Source organism: Wasmannia auropunctata, unplaced genomic scaffold, assembly GCF_000956235.1.
Source record: "Wasmannia auropunctata unplaced genomic scaffold, wasmannia.A_1.0 LD335998.1, whole genome shotgun sequence".
Taxonomy (NCBI): Eukaryota; Metazoa; Arthropoda; class Insecta; order Hymenoptera; family Formicidae; genus Wasmannia; species Wasmannia auropunctata.
In genome coordinates, this window is record NW_012026892.1 from 1,257,992 (window position 1) to 1,281,117 (window position 23,126).

The 23,126-nt window shown below is 39.3% G+C and overlaps 8 protein-coding genes and 1 long non-coding RNA gene across 17 annotated transcripts in view; 5 read left to right on the top strand and 4 right to left on the bottom strand.

Annotated features, from left to right (window-relative positions):
- LOC105453616 (protein FAM73B) overlaps positions 1–1,130 on the bottom strand; it is a 28,133-nt gene extending 27,003 nt beyond the window's left edge. The window contains exons 1-3 of the mRNA XM_011695734.1: positions 945–1,130; positions 594–744; positions 282–425 (exon numbers count right to left, since the gene is read on the bottom strand). Of these exons, the coding sequence (XP_011694036.1) occupies positions 282–425; positions 594–744; positions 945–1,043 (394 nt within the window). The 5' untranslated portion in view covers positions 1,044–1,130. The remainder of the gene's footprint in view (positions 1–281; positions 426–593; positions 745–944) is intronic.
- Positions 1,131–1,221: 91 nt separating this feature from the next.
- On the bottom strand, positions 1,222–4,977 carry LOC105453614 (SWI/SNF-related matrix-associated actin-dependent regulator of chromatin subfamily A-like protein 1). Of its 3 annotated transcripts, XM_011695729.1 has the most exons (14): positions 4,579–4,892; positions 4,370–4,502; positions 3,953–4,279; positions 3,753–3,871; positions 3,563–3,672; positions 3,345–3,479; positions 3,106–3,283; positions 2,858–3,021; positions 2,599–2,763; positions 2,379–2,537; positions 2,195–2,302; positions 1,959–2,133; positions 1,484–1,872; positions 1,222–1,308 (listed from the first exon to the last, which is right to left on the bottom strand). In XM_011695729.1, the coding sequence occupies exons 2-14, from the start codon at positions 4,371–4,373 to the stop codon at positions 1,305–1,307; spliced, it is 2,037 nt and encodes a 678-aa protein (XP_011694031.1). In that variant the 5' UTR covers positions 4,374–4,502; positions 4,579–4,892; the 3' UTR covers positions 1,222–1,304. The 3 variants fall into 3 exon arrangements, with proteins under 3 accessions (XP_011694031.1, XP_011694032.1, XP_011694030.1); XM_011695730.1 differs by lacking the exons at positions 1,222–1,308; positions 4,579–4,892 and adding an exon at positions 4,902–4,977 and having other exon boundaries at positions 1,335–1,872; positions 4,370–4,390; XM_011695728.1 differs by lacking the exon at positions 1,222–1,308 and having other exon boundaries at positions 1,335–1,872.
- A 127-nt stretch (positions 4,978–5,104) lies between these two features.
- Positions 5,105–7,602, top strand: LOC105453613 (serine/threonine-protein phosphatase 2A activator). Its single transcript, XM_011695727.1, has 8 exons — positions 5,105–5,468; positions 5,561–5,646; positions 5,873–6,076; positions 6,184–6,407; positions 6,498–6,622; positions 6,702–6,802; positions 6,928–7,035; positions 7,103–7,602. The coding sequence occupies exons 1-8, from the start codon at positions 5,444–5,446 to the stop codon at positions 7,259–7,261; spliced, it is 1,032 nt and encodes a 343-aa protein (XP_011694029.1). The 5' UTR covers positions 5,105–5,443; the 3' UTR covers positions 7,262–7,602.
- A 96-nt stretch (positions 7,603–7,698) lies between these two features.
- Positions 7,699–10,565, top strand: LOC105453612 (GDP-fucose protein O-fucosyltransferase 1). Of its 2 annotated transcripts, none has more exons than XM_011695724.1 (6): positions 7,699–8,098; positions 8,175–8,290; positions 8,366–8,489; positions 8,587–8,966; positions 9,815–10,060; positions 10,129–10,565. In XM_011695724.1, exons 1-6 carry the CDS (start codon positions 7,990–7,992, stop codon positions 10,312–10,314), a joined length of 1,161 nt encoding a protein of 386 aa, XP_011694026.1. In that variant the 5' UTR covers positions 7,699–7,989; the 3' UTR covers positions 10,315–10,565. The 2 variants fall into 2 exon arrangements, with proteins under 2 accessions (XP_011694026.1, XP_011694027.1); XM_011695725.1 differs by having other exon boundaries at positions 9,815–10,051.
- Positions 10,418–14,998, bottom strand: LOC105453611 (carnitine O-acetyltransferase-like). 6 transcript variants are annotated; one of them, XM_011695718.1, is made up of 14 exons: positions 14,922–14,980; positions 14,054–14,215; positions 13,500–13,578; positions 13,299–13,429; positions 13,101–13,236; positions 12,820–12,992; positions 12,595–12,748; positions 12,361–12,526; positions 12,034–12,221; positions 11,822–11,922; positions 11,621–11,746; positions 11,220–11,544; positions 11,000–11,137; positions 10,418–10,879 (listed from the first exon to the last, which is right to left on the bottom strand). In XM_011695718.1, the coding sequence occupies exons 2-14, from the start codon at positions 14,059–14,061 to the stop codon at positions 10,682–10,684; spliced, it is 1,923 nt and encodes a 640-aa protein (XP_011694020.1). In that variant the 5' UTR covers positions 14,062–14,215; positions 14,922–14,980; the 3' UTR covers positions 10,418–10,681. The 6 variants fall into 6 exon arrangements, with proteins under 6 accessions (XP_011694020.1, XP_011694022.1, XP_011694025.1 ...); XM_011695720.1 differs by lacking the exon at positions 14,054–14,215 and having other exon boundaries at positions 14,922–14,998; XM_011695723.1 differs by lacking the exons at positions 14,054–14,215; positions 14,922–14,980 and adding an exon at positions 14,818–14,915.
- Positions 14,229–14,779, top strand: LOC105453610. The gene is made up of 2 exons (XR_974891.1): positions 14,229–14,319; positions 14,672–14,779. It is a non-coding gene; the product is annotated as an uncharacterized LOC105453610 (long non-coding RNA).
- Positions 14,999–15,019: 21 nt separating the features above from the next.
- Positions 15,020–17,406, top strand: LOC105453609. The gene is made up of 5 exons (XM_011695716.1): positions 15,020–15,641; positions 16,049–16,310; positions 16,384–16,475; positions 16,538–16,730; positions 16,850–17,406. The coding sequence occupies exons 1-5, from the start codon at positions 15,423–15,425 to the stop codon at positions 17,137–17,139; spliced, it is 1,056 nt and encodes a 351-aa protein (XP_011694018.1). The 5' UTR covers positions 15,020–15,422; the 3' UTR covers positions 17,140–17,406.
- A 315-nt stretch (positions 17,407–17,721) lies between these two features.
- On the bottom strand, positions 17,722–18,975 carry LOC105453617 (39S ribosomal protein L32, mitochondrial). The gene is made up of 4 exons (XM_011695736.1): positions 18,816–18,975; positions 18,322–18,576; positions 18,049–18,191; positions 17,722–17,962 (listed from the first exon to the last, which is right to left on the bottom strand). The coding sequence occupies exons 1-4, from the start codon at positions 18,958–18,960 to the stop codon at positions 17,843–17,845; spliced, it is 663 nt and encodes a 220-aa protein (XP_011694038.1). The 5' UTR covers positions 18,961–18,975; the 3' UTR covers positions 17,722–17,842.
- A 690-nt stretch (positions 18,976–19,665) lies between these two features.
- Positions 19,666–23,126, top strand: part of LOC105453618 (decaprenyl-diphosphate synthase subunit 1) — a 35,347-nt gene continuing 31,886 nt past the window's right edge. The window contains exon 1 of the mRNA XM_011695737.1: positions 19,666–19,885. Within this exon, the coding sequence (XP_011694039.1) occupies positions 19,724–19,885 (162 nt within the window). The 5' untranslated portion in view covers positions 19,666–19,723. The remainder of the gene's footprint in view (positions 19,886–23,126) is intronic.

Here is a 23,126-nt window from a genome sequence, read left to right on the forward strand (position 1 = left end):
ACTCGTTTTCATTTAGTAGAATCGAGATTATTCCATGAGAGATGTATCAATATTCAAAGATACTACTGAGATCATATGATTGATGAAATCTGCTGAAATTTCTTTGTAAAAAAAAATTTATTCTAAATTTTTATTAAAAAATTAAGAAGTATACGAAGATATTTTAGATATTTTCAGATACAAATCAAATATTTCCAGTAAACTTAATGTCAGATGGATTGTCTTATTTTTTTTTATGTACAAGATATCTGAATTATTAATAAATTTCATCAAAGACTTACCAAGAACACCATATTGTTGCGGAGTAAGTCTTTCACTGTCATCTGGACCACCTGGCACAGAGGAGATGAGAGACGCACGATCGCTAATGTGACTTCTAGTGCTGGCTTCGCTTCTCCTTGCCCAAGATGCTTGCGATAGTACATCTAGACGTTCGGAGTGAAAACAAAAACACCATGTGATTTCGTTTTATCATGTGAACATAAATGCATTTAAATGTGTTTGAGTTTTATATCGCGTTTAACTCCAAAAATTATATTGCTTTATGTAAGCACGATAATATGTAACGACACAGCACGTAACAGTAGTATTACCAAAGTTGGCATTCTTGATATTTCCTAATCTAGTTTTGTAGTCTCTGTAATGCCTTCTGGAGGGTGCGATCGGGTGTCTCCGTCGTCTCTTCAGAAACTGTGCCAGTCCCCCCAGTAATATTGAGCCACTGGTGAAGCAGATAATAAAAATCTGAAAGAAACACACGCAATTAACGGGCCGGTCGTCGTGTGCAGCAAGTAAAAATTCTAAATTGTAATAATAAAATCCCGGCGCGATTATTACACGCCGGCCTTGTAGCTTTTTTTTGCATTATTATGTAATGCTCAAGTGCAAATAGTGAAAGTATGCATTTACTCTAACCTTGAGGAGCCGCCGATTTTCGTTCTTACCTTTTGCGTGCGAGACAGGTTTATTGCCGGTAACGAGAACATGTAACGTTGACATAACGTGCCGACGAACTGCCGCACGTTGGAAAGAGACATTGTCATTCACTTTGTTACAAACAATGTTAACCAAAAATTCACGCGTGCTGCTTGCCGAGCCCTCGTCGTCGTGTGAAAGCCTGCCATCTGCTGAACGCCGCCACGAACTCACGTCGCAGCATTCTCAGCCGGTTATTAAAACCTCTCCGATAAAGCAGACTTTATTCTCGTATAAATATAATCTTCTCTTTTCCTCAATTCACTTATTTTTATTTAATATAATTCTTTAAAAAAGGACACTGGTTTTTTGACGTCCTCGATGAAGTTTCATCTGAGAATGATAAAAACACAATAAAATCCGAGACGAAAGGCATGGAACTTTTTATTATACTTTCATACGAAAAATATTTGTCTTCGAACATGGCAAGGAAAAATACTGAATTATTCTTCCCCTTCGTACAAAAATATTTTTTCTTCTAATAAATAAATTATTGAGTAATAATCACATAATGTCATCCCAATCGCAGGAGCCAAAGTATTCCTCGTCGGCTTCCAGTAACGCTTTAACATCGCTTGAGGTAGAGGAGGCCGCTTCCGGAGCTGCGTCTTGTTCCTCACTGTCAGCTGGAGAACATTCCATATCGTGCGACTGCGACGATGACGAGGAAGTATTCAGATAGGAAGTCAAGTCTCGCTTGCTTTTACTCTGCACCGTGACGCAGACGTTACTGATCGACAGATCCTGCTTGAGACCGACATCGTTTAGAACATTTAATTTTTTCGCGATCAACGGCCACATATAATCATCCGCAGTGTCCTTCGCGACCAAGTAATAGATTGTGACACTGTTGCTTTGTCCGATTCTATGCGCTCTGTCTTCCGCCTGGCACAGGATCTGGAACACGGTTTCACACGCGTTAGATAAATTTTATGCGTAATCTATTGAGATTCTTTTTTTTTTCTTAAATAAAGATTAATTACACCAGGGTTCCAGAACAATTCGGTGAAGACCACGAGATGGGCGGCCGTTAACGTAATGCCCGAGTTCGCAGCGGTAATCGACAGAATCGCCGCCAAACAGTGATCTTCTTCTTGGAACCTGTCGACCTGAAGTTTCCTCTGTTCCGAACTGGTTTTCCCGTCGATTCTTATGTACCTGGAAAATTGTCACAATTGCAATACACGTAGATGGTGATAATTACTTAATAAAAACTTACCCTATGTTCATAGAGTCGGCAAGGTCGCAAATAGCATCCATAACAACTTGATGATGAGCGTACAAAAGGCATTTCTTTTTACTTTTAAATAAGTCCGAAACGTAATTGCTGTAATGCCACAATGTTAAATTAATAGAAATTATTTGCTTTCTTTGAGAAGCGCAAGCGTACTATATTCACCCACCGTACTGCCTTCAGTCTGGCGTAACTAGACTCGTTATAATATTGCACTATAGCATTATGTCTTTCCGTGCCCGAGATATTTCTCTGCAATAGCTTCGCCATCTCCCCCATTTGCTTGGTGCCAGATTTGATCAAAGCTGGGTCTAAAATAATCACCTCCCTATAAAATTTAGACAAATGAATAAGTTTCTTACATCGTAAAAATGTTATCATTTTAATACCGTTTCTTAGATGTCAATTCATGCAAAACGTCAGCTTTCAGCCTTCGAATCACGCAGGTGGTCTTCAACAATGCTTGTAACTCTTGCATATTTGAGGATCCTGAGAACTCCCAACCAAACTGAGACATCTTCCCTGCACAATAACGCATACCGTAGTCTTCATAACTGCAAAATACATACAATACCTCTAAATATAAGCATAACATATAAATTTAAATAAAACAAGTACATATAGAATATCTACAGTTCTTTGGATTACCTCATGAAACGTGGAATAATAAGATTAATCTGCGAGTACAATTCGATTGGTTTCGACAGAGCCGGAGTGCCTGAGAGCAATAAAGTATGACGTGCCTGGGCACATATCCGCTGAGCAGCTTGAAATCTATTTGTCTTAGTGCTCTTCACGCAATGAGATTCATCCTACAATTTCACAAAATGTAATAACAACGGCAGTAACAACGTTTATCTTACGTCTAACTTATTAAAAATAACGTTTATCTGTACCAGAATAACAAATCCATAAATATGTCTCTCAAAGGTAGCTACGGCTCGTACTAACAAATCATATGATGTTATAGTAATTTTTTCATCTTCAATGCAATCTTTTGCGTTTGCAAAATGATGAACGTAATGTGTAGGCACGGACGGTAAATACTGATAGATTGCCGCGGACCAATGGTACCTATGTAAAATATACCTTCAGTATCGATGCTTTCATTATTCAACTTACAAACAAAACTTACTTGACTGATGAAGGAGCTACAATTAGAAGTGGCCAACTGTCCTTGAAATAATGTGCTATGCCTAACGCTTGTATAGTTTTTCCCAAACCCATATCGTCTGCGATCAAACAACGGCCGTGTTTTGATATACCATAGCTGAAATAAATTAAACGAAACATATTGATATATACGTATGAAACACGCGCATATACAAATTGTATATATAAAAATAGATTTACCAAACGCCCTCTTGTTGAAACGGCATTAAAGCATCTGTCAACGTTGTGTCGATTCTCGATAAATCTTGATCTAATATTTGATTGTCTGACTTTAAGTTTTTCTTGAATATCTAAAATAATGAGTTAAAGTCAATACAAACAATTATATTCATATCTACTTTAGTCTACTTTTTATTTTATGCTCAATTACCCGAAGGACAGCCTCTGGTATTCTTGACACATGTATCGTATATTGATTAGACTTGGACAGTGTCTGTAATAAACTGTCATAATCGTTGAGGTGGAAATTCCATGTTCTAGATTTTGGATCTGTGCAATTGAATGTTAATAAATATCAGAAATATCAGTTTGTGCGTGCGTTACCGTTATGTCAATCAACTTGTAGATTACCATATATTCTGCTTGAAATTGTTTTAAACGTATCAATAATCGCAGGTACAAATAACGATGTTTCTAAAGTAAATCTGTCACTGCTGACCATGTAACAATTCCCCGTTACAGAGTGGAATTGAGTTGAATTGCAAAAATTTTTGGGTTCTATAGGGTTGAATCGATTGTTCGATTTGTTTGGTCGTGCGACATTTTTGTTTGCCTTTAATTGTTGATTGTTAACTGGACTACATGTGAGTGTACTTCGTACCCTCAATTGAGCCTGCTGCCTCTTTTGTAACGCTAATTTTCGCTTTTTCTCGATTTCTTCAGGAGTACAGATTTTATCTATAATGAAAAAAAAACCATTTTTTAAAATCATTGCTCTATTGCTCCCTGAAGATAAAATACTGCCTTTAGAAAAAAATATAACTTTACCCATTGTATTTTCCTGGCAAGCTTCGATAAATATAAAAAATTTTATATCTTTGACGTGTTTCAATAAGTATAAAGAAATATATTAAGCTGATTTATATACATATAAAACATAACATTCAATTATTTCGCCATGCTGCAAAGAGAATAATGTATGAGGAATGTAATTGTAATGTATTATGTTATTCGTTAAAATCGTAAATCATGCTTACTGCTCGTGTAATAAAAACGCATTATTTCCACAAACCCAAATCAAATTAACAAAAGACAGGCGATATAAATTTTTCAATTTTACAACGAAAAGATATCAAGCACCATCCGTCGATGTAAATAAAAACATATAGTCTCATAACCTTTTACTTTTCTTCTAGCCGCATGCGCGCGCCAAAAGAGTCAAAAATTCGAAATCTAATCAAATTCCCCCAGGGAATTTTCACCTAATTATTCTCCCTAGCAGGTTAGCGTAAAGAGGCGGAAAATTCAATTCGCGTGAGATTGAGAAATTTTTAATAACTTATATATACTGCAAACGCACTCAGATTTTCCGCCTCTAAAGATAATATCTGTTATTTCGATTTGCACGTTATAGCATTATTTAATGACGCGATGTCCATTAAACGGGATCTCGTAAGGTCTTCCCGACATCTCGATCCAATTTCCCTCCGGCGTGTGCGCGTCGCATTAACCGATCGCGTTTTCACGTTTCGCGAAGTAGGAATTGACAGCTGACAATTTTCGTCGCAAGGTCACGGGCTATCGTTAACTGCTAACTTCCGTCTGTAGCTCGTTTATTTACGTCACGCACGCAGGTAATTGGCGCGGCAATTTGCGCGTTACCTTCGCGCTCGAGCGTGCGCCTATCGTTGCGTCGCGACGTTAAACGCTTACTTTATTAGGTTAGGGTCCCCTCATCATTCCCTGTATACGGAATATCGAAGTCGCGATAGCGATAGGTGACCGAGTCATCTAATTACACCGTTGCGCCTATGCGAAATGTCGTCAATGTTAAAAATACCATTGCGTTGCCTTAACGGAGCTCATTAATAATATCGCATTCGTATCCTTCGAGCGTTCGTCATGTCAGCACATACCGTGATATCACGTACGTATCCTGCGAGATGTGTATCAGACATAAATTGATTGACTTTTAATAAGAAAATAAGAATGCGCGTTTAATTTATCGTATCGTTTTAGCCAAGCCGCATGAATTTGTCGTGCCGAAAAAGTGCGTCAAGACGCCGGATGATCTAACGCTTTGGCACAGATCGGAAGCGTACTATGTAAGACAATCTTTGCAGTTGTTTATTTTTCATTGCGACTTTATATTTACTTCAATTACCGCATGACATGAAATATGTTCTGTATATCCTCTGTGTATGCACATATGTATAAATTTAGTTGTTTAAAGGTAAAGAAATATTTTTTAAATGTGCATACATATAAATTTAGTTGTTTGAATGTAAAGAAATATCTTTTAGAAGTATTCATAAAGAATTGTTTTTCTAGGAGTATCTGGGATTTATTTTAATGTTGAACAGCGCCGTTCAAGAGAAGGCCTTGGACGCGCCATGTTCACCGTCGCCTGCGATAGACAAAGCTGTACAGATGTTGAACAAATTTGACGAATGGATAACGGAAATTCCACCTACAGAACAGCCCCAGCGATTTGGCAATAAGTCCTTTCGCATATGGCACGAGAGATTGCAGCAGGTATGTTATTGCTGTATCAAAGAAATGTAAATTGCACGTAAGAGCGTAAAAGTTATTGAAAAATTGTAACACGATTTATTTATATAATTAATCTTACCATTATACAGAATGCTGCGGAGGAATTGAAACAAGTGTTGCCAGAAGATCTGTATCGCGCCATTCCAGAGGTAGTGCAGTATTTATACGAGAGTTTCGGGAATCCAACTCGCATCGATTATGGAACAGGCCACGAAATGGCTTTCCTCATGTTCCTCTGCTGTGTATTCAAGATAGGCGCATTTGAAGATACGATGGATGATAGGATTGCTGTTGTAACAAAAGTGTTTAATAGGTACTTTTAACTAATTTGGTTTAGTATATTACATGAGCTTAGGTGTCTTCAAATTATTTAATTTAAATCGTTTTTTTTCTCGGCCTGAAGGTACATGGAATTGGTGCGCAGACTTCAGCTGACTTACCGTATGGAGCCGGCGGGTAGTCACGGCGTTTGGAGCTTGGATGATTATCAATTTGTGCCCTTCATATGGGGGAGTTCTCAACTCATTGGTATTAACTTTTGTAATAAGATAGATTCAGATTTTTTTATCTGCTTATAAGATTCATGATATATAATTTAATATTTTAGGACATCCACGGATAGAACCACGTCACTTTGTAGACCCAGCTATCGTGGAAGCTTACAGCAAGAAGTTCATGTTCCTCGGTTGCATCGAATTTATCTCAAAGGTACAGAAAGACATTGAAGTTCATAAAGATCTAATGAAGTTGTACTGTATTTTTTAAATGTATTTTAATTTATCTCTAAAATTAAGGAACTTTTACATTTTTTTACAATAATTGCGTTCTATTAGGTGAAAATAGGACCTTTTGCCGAGCATTCGAATCAGCTGTGGAATGTTAGCGCGGTGTCCTCATGGTCGAAAGTGAACAGTGGTCTTATTAAAATGTATCAAGCGGAGGTAATTACAGTCGGTGCATGCTAAAAGAAAGAAAAGAATTGTCGGCCCTAACTTTTTCACTTTCCAGGTATTGGCGAAGTTTCCTGTTATCCAACACGTTTTCTTCGGTTCTCTGCTACCGTTGTCACAGATGATCCCTGCATGCTCCTCACCGACTATTGTCCCAAATTACAGAGGAGTTCCTGTTGACGAGAACCAGCCACCGCCACCAGCGGTGCCGCAATAAAAGTTACATGCGTAATAAATATTGTTACTGTGGAACTATTTTACCACGCTTTCCAGTATTTATTATAAAACTGTACATTATTATTGGCCCGCGCTCCCCTTATTTTATGATATACTTTCATCACCTTTAGACGTCTTTTTTTAACTTGTTAAAAATTCACGTTATATTCGTTACGAAGAAACGATATCTTTATATTTCATTAGAGATCGATGTAAAAATTATGATATTTAACACACTAAGAATTTGTTTACATGCTTTAGCATGATGTACCCCAAAATGATACATGTTATTTCTAATTCTGTAAGCAATGTGATTTGCTTTTAATAAAAATAATAGATTTACATCGTGTAAGAAATTGTTAAAAACCCCGCAAAAACCAGCAAATTTTATTATAATATCGATTTTACTTATTGTAATGTCGAGTGATTTATTTTTAGTTTATAAATCGCGCTAATAATCTTGGCTTGTAAGGTGGCCTACATTTTTGATAACGTGCGTATCTCCACGTATCTTTGACCGACGCTCGTCTCCATGGGAACCGGAAAAATAATCAGCTGTCGGACAGCAGCTGTCCACCTGCGTCCACCTATAGTAACACTTAACCTCGCGCAACAGGCCGCGCAAAAAGGTTTGTGTACAAACGTATTACAGGAATTCGCGAGGATATTAATATATATTGCAGAGTATCGGGAGAATTCGTGAAAAGACTGCACACATTTTTTATTGCCATGATCAGGATATCGATATTTACGTTATTTTTGACAAACTTTTACGCCGCACTTTGCCAGGACGTTGAGATCGACGCGAATGGCTACATCGTTTACTGTCCCTGCATGGGTGAGAGCTTGATCTTATATTATACGTACGATATTATTCCATACGTTGATAATCTTTGCGATCCTCGTTATTTCAGGCCGCTTCGGTAACCAGGCGGATCACTTTCTAGGAGTCCTCGGATTCGCCAAAGCCCTGAATCGCACTCTGGTGTTACCACCGTGGGTCGAATATCGCACGGGCGAGACCAGATCTGTAAGCGCAAAGTCTACGTGCAACGTTCATCCGTAAATTTTATAACTGATATTCAATATCTGATCCCATTCTCAGGTGCAAGTACCGTTCGATACCTATTTTAATGTTTCTCAAGTACAAAGTTGCCACAGAGCGATACTCATGGAGGATTTTATGGAGAAAGTCGCGCCCAAGATATGGCCACCTGAAAAGAGAATATGTAAGCTCCAATGATTCTTTTGAAAACGAGATATTGCAAGTTCTAAAATTAATTTGCTTTCGAAAGTGAGATAAATTCTCCGTTCTTTTCCCTTCAGCTTTCTGTTACGAGGCCCGCATGGGGAGCAACGGCAACGGGTCCTGCAACGCTAAGCAAGGAAACCCGTTCGGTCCCTTCTGGGACACGTACAACATAGATTTCGTTAAGTCGGAATTTTTCAAACCGCTCCATTATTACGACGTGTATTATACCCGGACGCGGCAGCTACAGTGGCAGCAGTACTATCGGGCCGAGACCTGGCCGGTGCTGGCGTTCACGGGCGCGCCCGCGAGCTTCCCGGTCCAGCTCGTGAACAAGCCTCTGCAGAAGTGTCTCAACTGGAACGACGACATTCTAAACAGAGCGAAGACGTTTATAAAGGAAGTGTTGCCGAGGGGCGCATTCGTCGGCATACATTTGCGGAATGGGATCGACTGGGTACGTGGCATTTGTTGCACATATATATATATATATATATATATATATATATATATGAATCAAGATAAATGCTATAACAGGGTTGCCACAAATTCTTCATTCTAAAATTCTATGACTTTTCCCTAACTGTCAGACAAAATTTCATAATTTTCCATGACTTTCAATATATTAAAAAATATGTTCGTTTGATTTGAAAATGACTATTTGGAAATCGTTAAATATTTTTGGAGAGAGCAATTTAACATAGCAATGTAAATTACTGTTGTTGACATTACTTGCACTTAATTGTTAAATTGCTAGTATTTCTTTATCTTTTTTTTTATATATGCGCACAATTCTTTTCCTCTGCTTACAATACAAGAAACATGTAAATATAGATTCTTTATGATAAAAACTAAATCCTGTTTATTGGAATCTTCGACTTACTACTATTATACAAAGCTATTTTACAAACAAAAGTATCTTACAAACTTGAAAAAAAAATTACAAAAATATGAAGTAAATTTTAATTTTATTAATTTGTTCACAAGTGATACCAGAAATTTACAAGTAAGTTTAAAAAAACAGTTTTAAATAAATTTAAAATTCCAATAAATAGTAGACAAGTTGAAAATTCTATAATGTTCTTAGTGAATCATTTTAAACCTCTATTAAAATGAGTTTCCATTAGCTAACAAAACTGTACGAGTGTGATATATGCATATTAAACTTCTTCAAATCTAAGAATTTTAATTTTTCAGAAAATTTTATAAAATTCCCTGACTTCCCTGATTTTCAGTTTTGTGGCAATCCTGTATAAACATTTTACGAAGAATAACGGTCTCTTAATTATCGCGTTCGCTTTTCAGGAACGCGCGTGCGAACATATACCGTCTGCGCCGGATCTCTTTGCCGCTCCCCAGTGCCTCGGTTATCAGAACGAACGCGGCAAGGCAACCCTCTCGATGTGCCTGCCGTCGTTCAACGTAATAATAACTCAGCTGAAGCGTGTTATTCGCAACGGCAAAGACATCAAGTCCGTGTTCGTGGCGTCTGACAATGACTACATGTTGGACAGACTCGGGGACGCTTTGGCGCGTAAAGAGGTAAGTCAGGTAAGCTCGTGATATCGCCAACGCGATAACGCTAATAAAATACGCTGACCTCATCGTTCCCACGATAGATATCGGTGTTCCGGCAGGCATTGCCGGTGTCCGCACACTTGGATCTGGCGATTCTCGGAAGGTCCAACTATTTCATAGGAAATTGCATTTCCTCTTTCACTGCTTTCGTGGCGCGGGAAAGAGAAGTCAAGGGATATCCGACTTTCTTCTGGGGCTACCCTCCCAGAACCAGAACAGAGCTGTGATATTACATTTTGTGACATGATACCTGCCAAATGCGCATAATCGATTTTTTTATTATGTTTATATTTATATATTACTATATTAAGTAACTGATGCATGATGAGATTAATTATTATACATGTGTTTTATTAATACAAAATACAATTGTGACGTGGCAGAGCAGACTAAGTCAAGAAAGTGGTATGTACTCTGCGAAGATCGTTTCGGATCGTCAGCATATATTTCGCGCAATAAAAAGTTTATACAAAACAAATCCGCTTGACTCGAGCGCATCTCATATTTTTTTGCCGTCGTACACTATATAAAAATATTAACCTCGGTACTTTTTCCCCCGTCGCTGTAGCATCGCGAAAGAGTTTCTGAGCAATTTCATTCACTTCCTATGTCCCGCATGTCGGACAGTGTCTGCTGTAAAACGCGAGCGAACTCCCGCGTGTCGGTCTCTCGGCACGATTTAAACGACGAACAGGCGAACAGAATGTCCTTCGGTCGCGGATTGTAGCAGCAACCGTAGCCGTCGGGAACGACCGGTCCGTAGCACATGAAAGACGCTGACTTATACGGCACCTTTGAATCACAGAATTATATCGATTATATAACGCGCGGATACAATTATCTTTTCGTTAAAATATCTTCACGTTTCAGTCTCGCCAAGGAATTTCTTCAAGAGCCAACTTCCGAATTTACCTGACTCGACGTTAAATTGAAATATGTACTTCTGGTGTAGCCAACGTCCTTGTACAATTCAGGGAGCTCCATACCTTCGCCTTTCGCTATCATCTTTAAGCCGAACAGGTGCCGATCGACGCCTTGACCCGTCGCCGCCTACGCAAAAGGGAACGTTAATTCGAGAACTTGCGCGTTCTTGGATCATCAGATGATTAATTAAAGCAGATGTATGTCTCACTTGTGCGGCGTATTCTTTGTGAGCGTTTATAGCTCGAACCATCAGTTCCTTCTTTTGCTGCTTGCTCTTGCGCTCTTCCGGAAGCATCGCTTTCGCGAACTCGACCGACTCGGTGCTGGTGGATCTGATGCACTCGGTTCTGGCATTTATGAATCTTCGTAACGCCGCGCTTTCGTAATGAGCCGGCGCCTTTCTTTGTAAGTGATAGAACGTCACTTGCATCGCGATCTGGATGAAACTGTCGGGACTCAGTTTAATCCCTTTAATAGTGTCCGCGCCGAATTTGTCAAATGTAAAACACTCCATGTCTATGTCATCTGAAAGCCTAAAAAAATCACAAATATTGTATATTCAGTAGTACTTGGCGTAATTGTAATCGTAAAGGGTAAAGATCAACCTACTTATCCACCGCGTCAGTAGCTATCTCGATCGCACAGTCTATAGCGTCGTTAGTTTCGAACTTCAACAGTTCCGGTCTCGGGAAATTCGCGGAGTTTGCATCCCTCGCGCTATTTTCCCTCGCCGCTCTGGAAATAGACGGAAATTGTTTACCACGCGCCCCGTTAAAACGATGTCTTATGTTTTAAGCAATTGTTATTTACATATATTTCAATACATAATCGTGAAGGACAGCAACCGGAACTCCCTCGCATGGACAGTGTTCGTATTCCATGCCAATGCAACCATCGGCGGATACTATATACTGTAAAGATACGTTCCTTATTTCTCTCAGAATCAAAAGATATCGTGTTAAACACATCTTCTTTAAAATTTAACTATTCATTGTAATATAGATATTAGTCAGCTATTTCACCTGCACAGTCTTGTCGTGCCACCTATTACCAGCGTTTATACAGCTGCTGTAGCCTGTCATAGTTTGAACCGCTCTGACCGAGGCGTTATTCTTCTCCTTAAAAGTATCTTTAGGTATATCCTTATCCAGACACATTATAAACAGGGAACTTTCTATATCCTCGATTATACTCCTATTGTTACCCAGTTCTGAAAATACAACGATAACGATTCGACATAGATAATAATGGAAATTATACAAAAAAATTGTGCGGCTTGAAAAGACGGAACGCAAATTGTGAGGTAAAAGGGGGAAACGAAAAATGCGCAAGGTAAAACTGAAATAAACCTAAAAGTAAGCTGTGGTCCTTCGCCCAAGTGTCTCTGTCGTTCCCAGTTAAAATCCCCACGGGCTTCCCTTGGGTACACGAGCGATCTGCGATATCTTTTATGGCAGCCACGAGCTTGCCCTCGTTTAAAACGCCGTTTTTATCGACAACACAAAGTTTAAAGAACTGTAACGTAGATAGAATGTGTATCCACAGCTGCATATTCGTGTTTCATCTCTACTGATTATACTCACATTATTATTGCTTATGACTATTATGTGCTTGGCCTCGTCTGTGTGCAACAGTTTGTCCATCACTTCGTTGGGTCGCCTGTGCGTACCGAGTATCATGCCGTAAGGCTGCATGTCGAGCGGATCATTGCGAGCCATTTCTTGTTTCATATTCTCGCTGCAGCATCATTGTTGATGAATGTTACAAGGAACGGAAAAGGAAAATAGCGTGAACCGCATAAAACTCACCTCTTGACCATCTCATTGTAATCGCACACAGCAGCAACGAGGCGCGCCGCGTACACGTAGAAGTCATCTGATTGATGGAAAGTAATTGGTGGCCCAACGGTCCCAGGGCTGGAGTGCACGATCACAGGCAAACGGTATCCTAAGTATGCGGTTTCCAGCCACCATTGTTTCATCTGAAATAAATAGACGTCAATTAGAATTACTATTCACTGATAATGCGTTAATTAGTATTATTATTATTTAACTGATACTGAAAGAATGTATGTAGATACGATAAGTACCCAGTTATCGGTGTTTTGATATCTCTCCAATAATTTAGCATGTAACCGAGGTCCTGCGCCCGTGTGGCTTATAAATTCACCGACAATCCTCTCGGTATTTTTGTATTCGTTGTCAGTCAACAATGGCTTTAACGATCTGTAATTAATGAATTATGAATAACAACGCCTGAAGATAAAAAGGCATACAAACATGTGTACCTCAAGTAACGTTCCGCAGTTTGCTTGAGATCAGGAACAGGTTGTTTTGGGATCGGTTGCTTATTTAGGTTTAACTTTGTGACAGATGCAACTTGCAGGATGGACGGTGTCTTACGTAATCCATTGTAGACCTGTTGATACAATCGATTTTATTAAAAGGCTCTTCTTTCTCGGTGAAAAAGTATGCGTGTACGAACTTACTGTGTACTTTGACACGTTGGAGAGAACTTTGTACATAGCTGGTTTCTCCAGAGAACTCGAGTTTACTGCCACTGTACCGCTAAAGAACAAAGATTAACAGGTATTATCGACATTTCGAAGGCAGGCGATATCACAGATAGGGAATATAATTGTCAAATAAACGTTATCGTGTGGGAAGTGTTCAATGGAGCTCACTGTTCGTTGAGATATGTCTCACATTTGCGCGCTCACCGAACGTCAAAATTTTCAAGAGTATCTCAGCAGTCATCTGTCACACCCACACCATATGTGTTGGATATGCATGTATACACGCATGCAAACAACACACACACACGTACGCGTGGCCTGTCTAAATCAGTGTACATACATACGCGCGATAAATGATTCGCGTGATGACAGTCCCGCATTACCACAAGGCATATTGCTATAAATTGTCACCAATTATGTCATGAACATTGAACCGGCCAATTGCAATAAATTGACGTATACTTGGTTCGTGTCGCACGTATCATCTGTACGGCGTGTTTAGAATTATTTTATAACAGTATACGTACGCGTCCATATGGTCGAGACTGTCGAGAGCCTGGTATCAGGTGGAAGGAGCGAACAGGAGCAAAATGGCAAATGACGTACGGACTGGTCAAAGCTCGTCGACTGTATTAAGAGCATGAGATTCCTGCAGTCGTGTTCGATAAGAACCGTCTGAAGTGGACGGGCTAAAGTGTCAACAACGCGATGTAAAGATAGTCGTTGCATATTAATGAAATGATAAAACCGGTTAATTTTTGAAATTAAATGCGGCTATGATATCGAACCAAATGTACGTGGGTTTGTCCGGCTTGTATTACAATTTTCAGCGTGTATATATTGAAATTTAACACAGAGATTAAAGTAATAAATTTTTTCTTTCATTTATAACTTGTTTATATAATGATTGATATATTATATGATTTAAAATGTAACAAGACTAATTGAAGTTTATAAAGAGTATATAATACTGTTTTTTCTGCTAAACTCGAATTTAGTTTATATTAAACTGATAAAAGAAAAAATAATACACATATGTGTACATAAAAATTATATAAATAGTGTGTATATGTGTGAGAGTGAGAGAGATTATATACGTATTCATATATGTAACATAAAATTATACATAAATATATTTTTTTCAGAATTTCAAAGAACCGGCCTATCCTTAAACTCAAACAACAGATAAAGACATGCAAGTTATGTAAAAAAATTGTAAATTATTTACATAAAATGCAATAAAATGCAAATTACATAAAATTGTAAATATACTATTATAACTATATATTACACTTGATTTCTATAGAATCTCGAGCAGTTCGAGTTTCTTTTCGCTTTTGAAAATTTTAAGGATTCTCACAAATGACACGCAGCCGATAATTTGTTCTTACGTACAATCGAGAAATTGATTGTTGTCAATTGCTAACAGCTAAGGCCGTCATGTTGGCAGCAATTCGGACCAGCTGTTTCGCTGTGACGTCATGTTTATCATTTCGCCAGTGAAAAGTGGAGTACAGCTCCCCTCTCGCAATAAGTTGCTATCGAGATTAACGATAAATGGGGAATCACCGCGTTATTTCGTCGTAATACAACGACTCTTGCAAATGTTAGCCAGGAGTGGCACCGAAAATACGTGTCACTTTTCGCCGAAATAACTCGCGTGAGCGTATCCGGGGCGTACTTGTAGCTGTTCTCGGACAAGATGTAAGAGGTTACCTAACCTCTCGCATCCACGACGAGTGAACGCATCTTCGGCAGAGCAGAGGCGAGGAGGAGGTCGACGGAGTCGCGTGACGCTTTCAGAAGCGACGCGATCACGGAGCGTCGAGCCACGCTTGTCACACCTCGGTTCTAAGCGAGTCGCGCGGGTCGCCCCGTCGACCGACGTGTCGCACGATGAACGACATCGAGAACGGGGAGACCGACACCTTCGGATCGTACTGCGCGCTGCTGGTCGCCTTCAAGACCATGAAGGAACGTTGCCAGCAGCTGCAGACGCGACTGGCGACGGTGGAGGAGGAGAACATGTGTCTCAGGCTCGAGTGCGGCAGGGACATGACCACGGCTATTGTCAAAGTCGACAAGAACGACAGGTCGCCGCTGCAATCTCTGCAGGTTCGTTAAATCTAGTTCAGACAGCAAACAATTAAAAACCTTAATTATCTCTCGAAACTCTGTTATGACATATGATACACAATGCAAATTGCAAGAATAATCTATCTCTCAAGAATTTCAAGATCTAAAAGTGGTCTTTTTCTATTCAACGATGCCACGAGATTTGTTTGTTCCTTCTATCCGTTTAGCTGTATTTGAAAACAATACAATAGAATTATATAAATATCTACATATTGGGGAATATTAATATTGCTTGAATTAAGTAAAGTGAGTTTTTGTGTACAAATTTCCTTCAGTAACGTAAAACAAAGTAAGAAATATAAAAGTAAAAGAATATTTCTGAATGTTTCGCATCTGCGGTGTTTACACACATTTAATAATGCGAATAATGCATTTTTGGACTGCAGGAAAAGATAGAGGAACTGACGAAACAAAAGTCTCAGCTGTCCCATCACGTTTTCATGGTGGCCGCGGAGAATCGTCAGTTATGGAACAGATTAACAAGATTGACAAAAACTAACAAGTCATTAGGTAGCCAATTGACTAAGATCTCGGACACGCTTAAGCAACATCCCACTATGCAGTCGTCCGATATTATTACATACAACTTTCGCGATGTGTCTGATTTGGACAAACAGGAGGCCAAGACGTACTTACTAACTACGGATGGTTGGTATCGACCTGAAATCAACCATGCTGTCACGCAATCTCTAGTCACGATTAACAATTTTTACCGTTGCAGGTGAAAAGGAGCAAAGCTTGGAAGAAATATCTCTTAGGCTAATAAATAGTATTATGCTGGAGAAGTCCGATCTCGAACAGCAGTATGCAGAGGTAAAGAAGCAAAAATTTCGTAACATTTAATATCTTTTATGCAATACCGGTCGTTTTCACAGATGGTGGAGTTACACAATAGTTCCGAGTTAAATTTACAAGCCGTCGGTTTTACGTATCCAGAAGACTCAGACACTGATTCGCTGGAGCAACTGAAGCAGCACGAAATTCGGTTGTCTCAAACTAAGGACGCCTTACTTGGGCAGCAAACTAGGTTGAAAAGGGCATTACAGAATTTAAAAAAAATGGGAAAAGGTGAGTCTCAAGTGTAATTAATTTAATCGATTATCTTTCTCTTTTTTCTGACATTGATTGACGATGCAGAGAATGCTTCCCAGAAATTCGTCAATTTCAAAATAAATATATTTTTTCAGGGGCGATATGTAACAATTGTCGAAAAAATGCGAATAAGAAGATGTGCCAAACGGGTACGCAATTCGACTCTGATGACAGTTTCAAAGAACACGGAGCTACTCAGACTAGTCTCATGACTCCCAGTCTTTCTATGGAAAAATGTCCTAATCAGAACGACAACGTGGACAATATGTGCCCGTTGTGCGGGATTGCCTTCGGAAAGTGCGTGCCGTTTCCGGATTTTCACGAACACGTCTTAAGTCATTTCACCAAGGAAGTGTCCACAGAGGATTTCGAGCTTATACATTGATTGTGGCAGTCGAAACCAGTGATAAATTGTTACACACGTGAAATTTTCTTCGGACTTCAACGTGTATAAAAGAAAATTACGGTGATAGGGAATACGAAATATTGAAATAGATAAAATATCGCTCGACCGTAGTGTAAATTATATGACAATACTGCGCGTTACAGAAGTATTTTTTGTTAATATTATCCTCGTACGAAGCTGATTATTCTAGAATCTGTATTCAACTTAGTTGAGGTTAGGGAATATAAGAAAAAATGTGAGCGATCACTCAGATTGATATTAATTTTTAAAATTTAATTAAGAAATACGTTTATATGCATTAATTTTCGATTACCTGGAGGAAAGCCGCGACCGAAAATCGTTTGAATCGTTTGTTAAAATTTTTGGAGAGCCAAACTTAACCTATTCATCGTGCCAATGTGATCTTTTTTACAGCGCCAAGGGCGCCAAAAATGCCAAGACTGACCTCATGGCTCATATCGTATCTACCAGTATTTATTTTTATATCAATAAACACGATCACGAAACAAAAATGAAATATCTTTCGCGCAAAGGACGCTAGTCGTAAATACAAATATTATATTTTAAAAAAACGTTCTAATATTTTTATTCTCCAAAAATCCTGGATATTCACCCCATTTCGACGAGGGTGTATATCCCGGATTTTGACTACAAAAAATTAAAACCCAATTCCAAGTGCACTTTACGCAAGATTAGTAGGTTTAACGTCTTTTTTATTCGACGGTTCCTGCGTTGTTGGCTGCAGTAAGTTCTGATGAAACCACGAAGGTCTTTTCTTTGGCATTTCAACTATCCTTTGATTCTAGAATTAGAGATAGAATTAAATTTATATTTGTATAAATAAAATCGAACTTTATGTCGCACGACAAAGTGCGTAATTTTTAATACCTTCCAAAATTCATCCGTTTTCGATTCCCTTTCTCCATCATATAAAACAATTACGTTCTCTTCCACCGGGCTCAGACCCAACTCCTTTTGAATGGCGTCTTGCATTTCCTTAGTCTCGAGCTTTACTTTTTCATAGCAGTGTCCTACATGGGCAAACAGATGTGGATAAACCATCGCAAGTTTTTTCTTCATTCTTATATCCAAGAATGTAAATCTAAATTGCACTTTTTATATTTTTCTTGCTCTATATAATTATTTTACATTGATATTTACCGCATAGACGGCCAGCTTCGTAGGGATGACCACAATTGAAACATGATAATATATTAGTTTTTGCAACAGGTGGCTTCCAAAAGTATTTCATATACCCGAATCTTCTCTTGAGTCTCTCCTCCAAACTACGTCGTTTCTTCGGAACCGCCCATAAAATGCCATTGTCGAAAATTTCTTTCAGACTATCGAGACCGAGACGGCTCGTCGGTTTCGGTTCGTTCAGGAAGCCATTGCAATTGATTGCGTATAGCGATCCTACAGCAAAAAGTTCAAAAACTTTTTCAAACCTCGATAGTGTTAACAAAATTTATTCCAATTTAGCATTACTAAAAATTGTCAATATTATTCTTGTACGAAGCTGATTATTCTAGAATCTGTATTCAACTTAGTTGAGGTTAGGGAATATAAGAAAAAAATGTGAGCGATCACTCAGATTGATATTAATTTTTAAAATTTAATTGAGAATACGTTTATATGCATTAATTTTTGATTACCTGGAGGAAAGCCGCGACCGAAAATCGTTTGAATCGCTTGTTCAAATTTTTGGAGAGCCAAACTTAACCTATTCATCGTGCCAATGTGATCTTTTTTTACAGCGCCAAGAGCGCCAAAAATGTCAAGATTGACCTCATGGCTCATATCGTATCTACTGAAGACTACCGACCCTGGGTAAATTTTCGATCTATGGAATTCCGATAGATCTGAAGATAACAGAAGATTTATCGACATTATCGACTGTCAATCTAAATCTTCGATCGTCGATATTCGAAATATATCATATATTAATTTAAATTAAATACTATTGTACATATTTAAACATGCTGATTATAATAATATAAAATAAGTAATAAAGAATAAAAATAAGTTATAAAGTAAGTTATAATAAAGTATAAAGGAATATAAGTTGTAAAATTATTATTACATTTCAAAGCAGCTGACTTTCACAGCAATCGCATGCGAATGAGACTGCCGGTCTTAAGTACCACCGTTGGTGACAATGTATACCCATTGAAACTATTTAAACTGTGATTTCATTGTAAACGTAGAAAGTGTTCGACGCGCAAGCTACACGATGAACATATCATTGGGCGACGTCGGACGATGATTTCCTATGCGCGCATGCGGGCTTGCATTGCTCGCAGTGGCTCAGGAAAGGCACACACAAGCGGCAGCTCATAAAGTCGCGAAGCCGCTCTCGTGGACTTCGTGGTTATAAGCGACTACCCGCGCGCGTGCGAGGGGGGTGGGAGGACATTGGCAGCGGGACGGGGAGATGGTCGGCCGTCGGGTGGAGGGGGGAGTGCGATTTTTCGAAGTGCTGGTGGGATCGGAGTGGAATAGAGACTCGTAAGAGGTACGGGCCACTCGGGCAGTGGTGAGTCGCCTCACTATAGCCCTCGCGATGGCATGTATAGGATCGAGTAGGCTTTGTGCTCGTGTGGAGAGACTGTGCCAGTTCGGACATTTCGCCCAATTACGGAGGAAAGTTTCGACTACGACATGTGTGAAATCGCGGCCGGTGATCCCCGCGCGGACGGACGGCGCGCTCCTCCAGCACTGCCAGGTACGTACGTTGTCACGGCGAGCTGCAGACACCCCCGGCCGTCGCTTTGACGGCCCCGCGGCGCCGCTGCGGCAGCTCCCGTTCGAGTTGCCGCGCGTCCCCGCGGCCGTCGGGATCCCACTGTCCGGACGCGCCCGAGAAAACCCGCTGTTCCATTCAATTTTCCGCGATTCTCTCGCGTTTATCCACGACCGTCCCGCGCCGACCTAACCTACGCCCGGCGGTTGACACCTGACGCACCGACTGTTTTGTCGCGCGATCTACCGCGCGCCTCCGACAGGCGAGGTGACAGCCGATCGCAAGGGCGGAATCAGACGGACCTTTCGGGATCTTTCGAGGTGACATTGTCACGCGTTCGAATGATCTACTCCGCGAGAATCAGTCGCTGAAAAATTACATAACATGTGGGTCAGGGGTGCTGCGAAATGTTGCGACGAAACGCAGTCTTCCCCGTGTCCGCGCGAGGGGGGATCGCGTGATGAGGCTCGCCCCGACGCGCTGACCATTCGTTTCTAAGTCGTAAAATCCGCGATCACGTGCGAACAACGCGGCGGCATTAGATATTCTCGCTCCGGCATATGCCTGTCAGCTGGTCCCAGCAGACGCCGTATGGATCGTCTGCTAGTGACGTCGCGATGTGTCAAACGAGCGACGATATCTCGGCGGAGCGTGTAAGGAATCGCGATCGCGCGTGGACCACGAAAATTCGCGCGCGTTTTTTTCCCGACGTCCTCGCGACAAGAACCTCGGGCGGAAGACGCACGGAATTTCCGCGCGGTTTTAGAGGCTGCACTGACTACGCGAGCGAAGCGCGTCGTCGGCCGTACGCATGCGCGCGTTAGAATTCGAACGCGCTAAAAGTCCAATTTAGAGACGGTCCGCAGGTGTCTTTGCAGCTGCGCAACGGGCGTGCGCCGCGCTCTCAGCCTCTAAAAAGTCTAGAATAAGACGAGTACATAATTAAGTGTTGGAGAGAAAAAGAGGAAATATTGATGAGAGAGAGAGAGAGAAAGAGAGTTCAGCTACAAAAAAGAATAAATTTTATGTATTGTATTTCATTATTAAATTTGTTCTTACATTAAAATGTTATATTTTCGAGAATAATTTTCTAATAGAAATATGTATTAAATAATATGAAAAATTTATTAAAATTTATAGTTAAATAATAAATTTTAAAGATTGATTTTATTTTTTATGAGATTATTCATGAGAAAAATGATAAAAAATGAGGAGATATAATTAAATAAATTCTAGGAAACTAATTAAACAAGTATATACATGCCACAGCTAGTAGCCACAGGTGCGGAAATATTATCTTTTATTTCAACATTCTTCAAGACGAGATTTGAAGGCGGAAGCTTTCAACTCTTGGATTTGTTTTTTTTTTGTAAGTCGAAAGAGTTTACACAAGTTTTTTCGGGCCTACATATGTATTACATATGTACATTTAGAAATCTACTTTAGGTTAATTGATAACTAAATGAATTTGTCTACGAGCAATTTGAGATATTCTGTGCATATCCAAATCAATGATTCCAGATAAGAATTCAGATAAGAATCCAGATATAGAATAAAAAATCGGTTCTTTGTGGAAAAATTTATTTTCTATCGCATATAGAACGATTCACAAACGATGCTCTAGAATGTATATTTAAAATTGGGATGAACATTTTTTTATAGATCAATACTGATCAATTTTTATGTTGTAAGAGATCGAAAATTAAAGTTACTTTTTTGCAATTCACAAATTTGCAACAAATAAATAATAAAATTCTATTTTTGATTTGATTTTAAATAGATTTACTTTAATGTAGAAATAAAATGGAATTTTTGAAAAGTAACGAATAATGATGTTACTCAACTTTATTCTATAAAGATTCATTTCAATTTCTTGAAGATATCAGATTAGTATTACGTTATTTCTGTATTTCTGTTTCTGGTCTAAAATTTCGTTGCGTTATTTTAATTTATTGATTATTTAAAATTTTATCGATTCTCTGATATCGAATTTAATTTACATGTTAATGTCTTGGTTCGCTACATCTCAGATGGTGTTCCATATGTAAAAGTAAAAAATTCTTCGAAAATTAAATGAAAATACCTGCTCTTAATATCTCCTGTCCAGTTGCTCGGTGTATCGCTCGGTGTATTCTCGTGAAATCACAGTTGCGATTTTCGAGCCGTGAGCGCGTACGTGCGAAGTCGCGACTTTCTCGGATCGAAAGCGCCGTGGAGGAAGCCGGGAGGCTTCGAAATTTCGCCGTCGATGATCGGGCCGCGGAGTAACGTCAATACGGGGACGGCTGATCGTATTACGCAATGATCTTAGGTCACACACTGCAGTCGCGGCGACAACGCGACGTTTCGCCGCGTGCTTCTTTTTTCGCGGATAGGAATCTCCGTCGATATGTACATGCGATAACGATCAATATTATTGAATCGACGCGGCGAGACCGCGGTCGCGTCACGAATTTCGAGCCGTACTAAGCCGCGTAAGTAGGCTAACAGGCTGCGCGCGAAAGATACTTCTTGGAGCACGCCGGCATTCGCGCTCTTGACTTTCTCGGCTTGACCAGCTATAGCATGCGTCTCCACACCTGTTTTTTACCACGGGATACACCGTGACTTTTACTCCTCCTGTGGAAGCGACACTTTCCGATCGAGAGTGAAAACCGCAGAAATCGAAACCTCATACATGTATATGCGTGTACTTTTGAAAATGCATCTGACGTAAACGTGCGCTCCATTTGCAGCTTAATTTATTTGATAAAAAATAATAAATTATATTTCTAATATATGTAGAAATAATCTCAGCATTTACCATTTTATTTTATATTTGATGTTATATTTTTGTTGATTCTCCCATAATTTTTTCGATTATTACAACCCTTGCCTCTTTCTCTCTCTTAATGTCTCTTTTTCTGTATTTTATAATATTATATTAACAATTTATATTAAAAATATAACAACAATTTATATTAAAAATACAGTATCTGTGTTACACGTAATGTAATCGTACTGCTAAAAAAAAAAAACGCTGACTAAAGTATTTTAAATATTAACGATTGGAGTTGAGTAGTTATAGAACACTTAGCATTGTTATCATATCATAGTTGCAAAATTGTAAGCATTTTTCTATACATGTTTTTTTTTAGAAGCAAGGTAACGTGTTAATATTTTATGTTTCCTTTATTTGGCAACATGAAAGCAAGGATAAACAAAATATAAATACATTAATCAT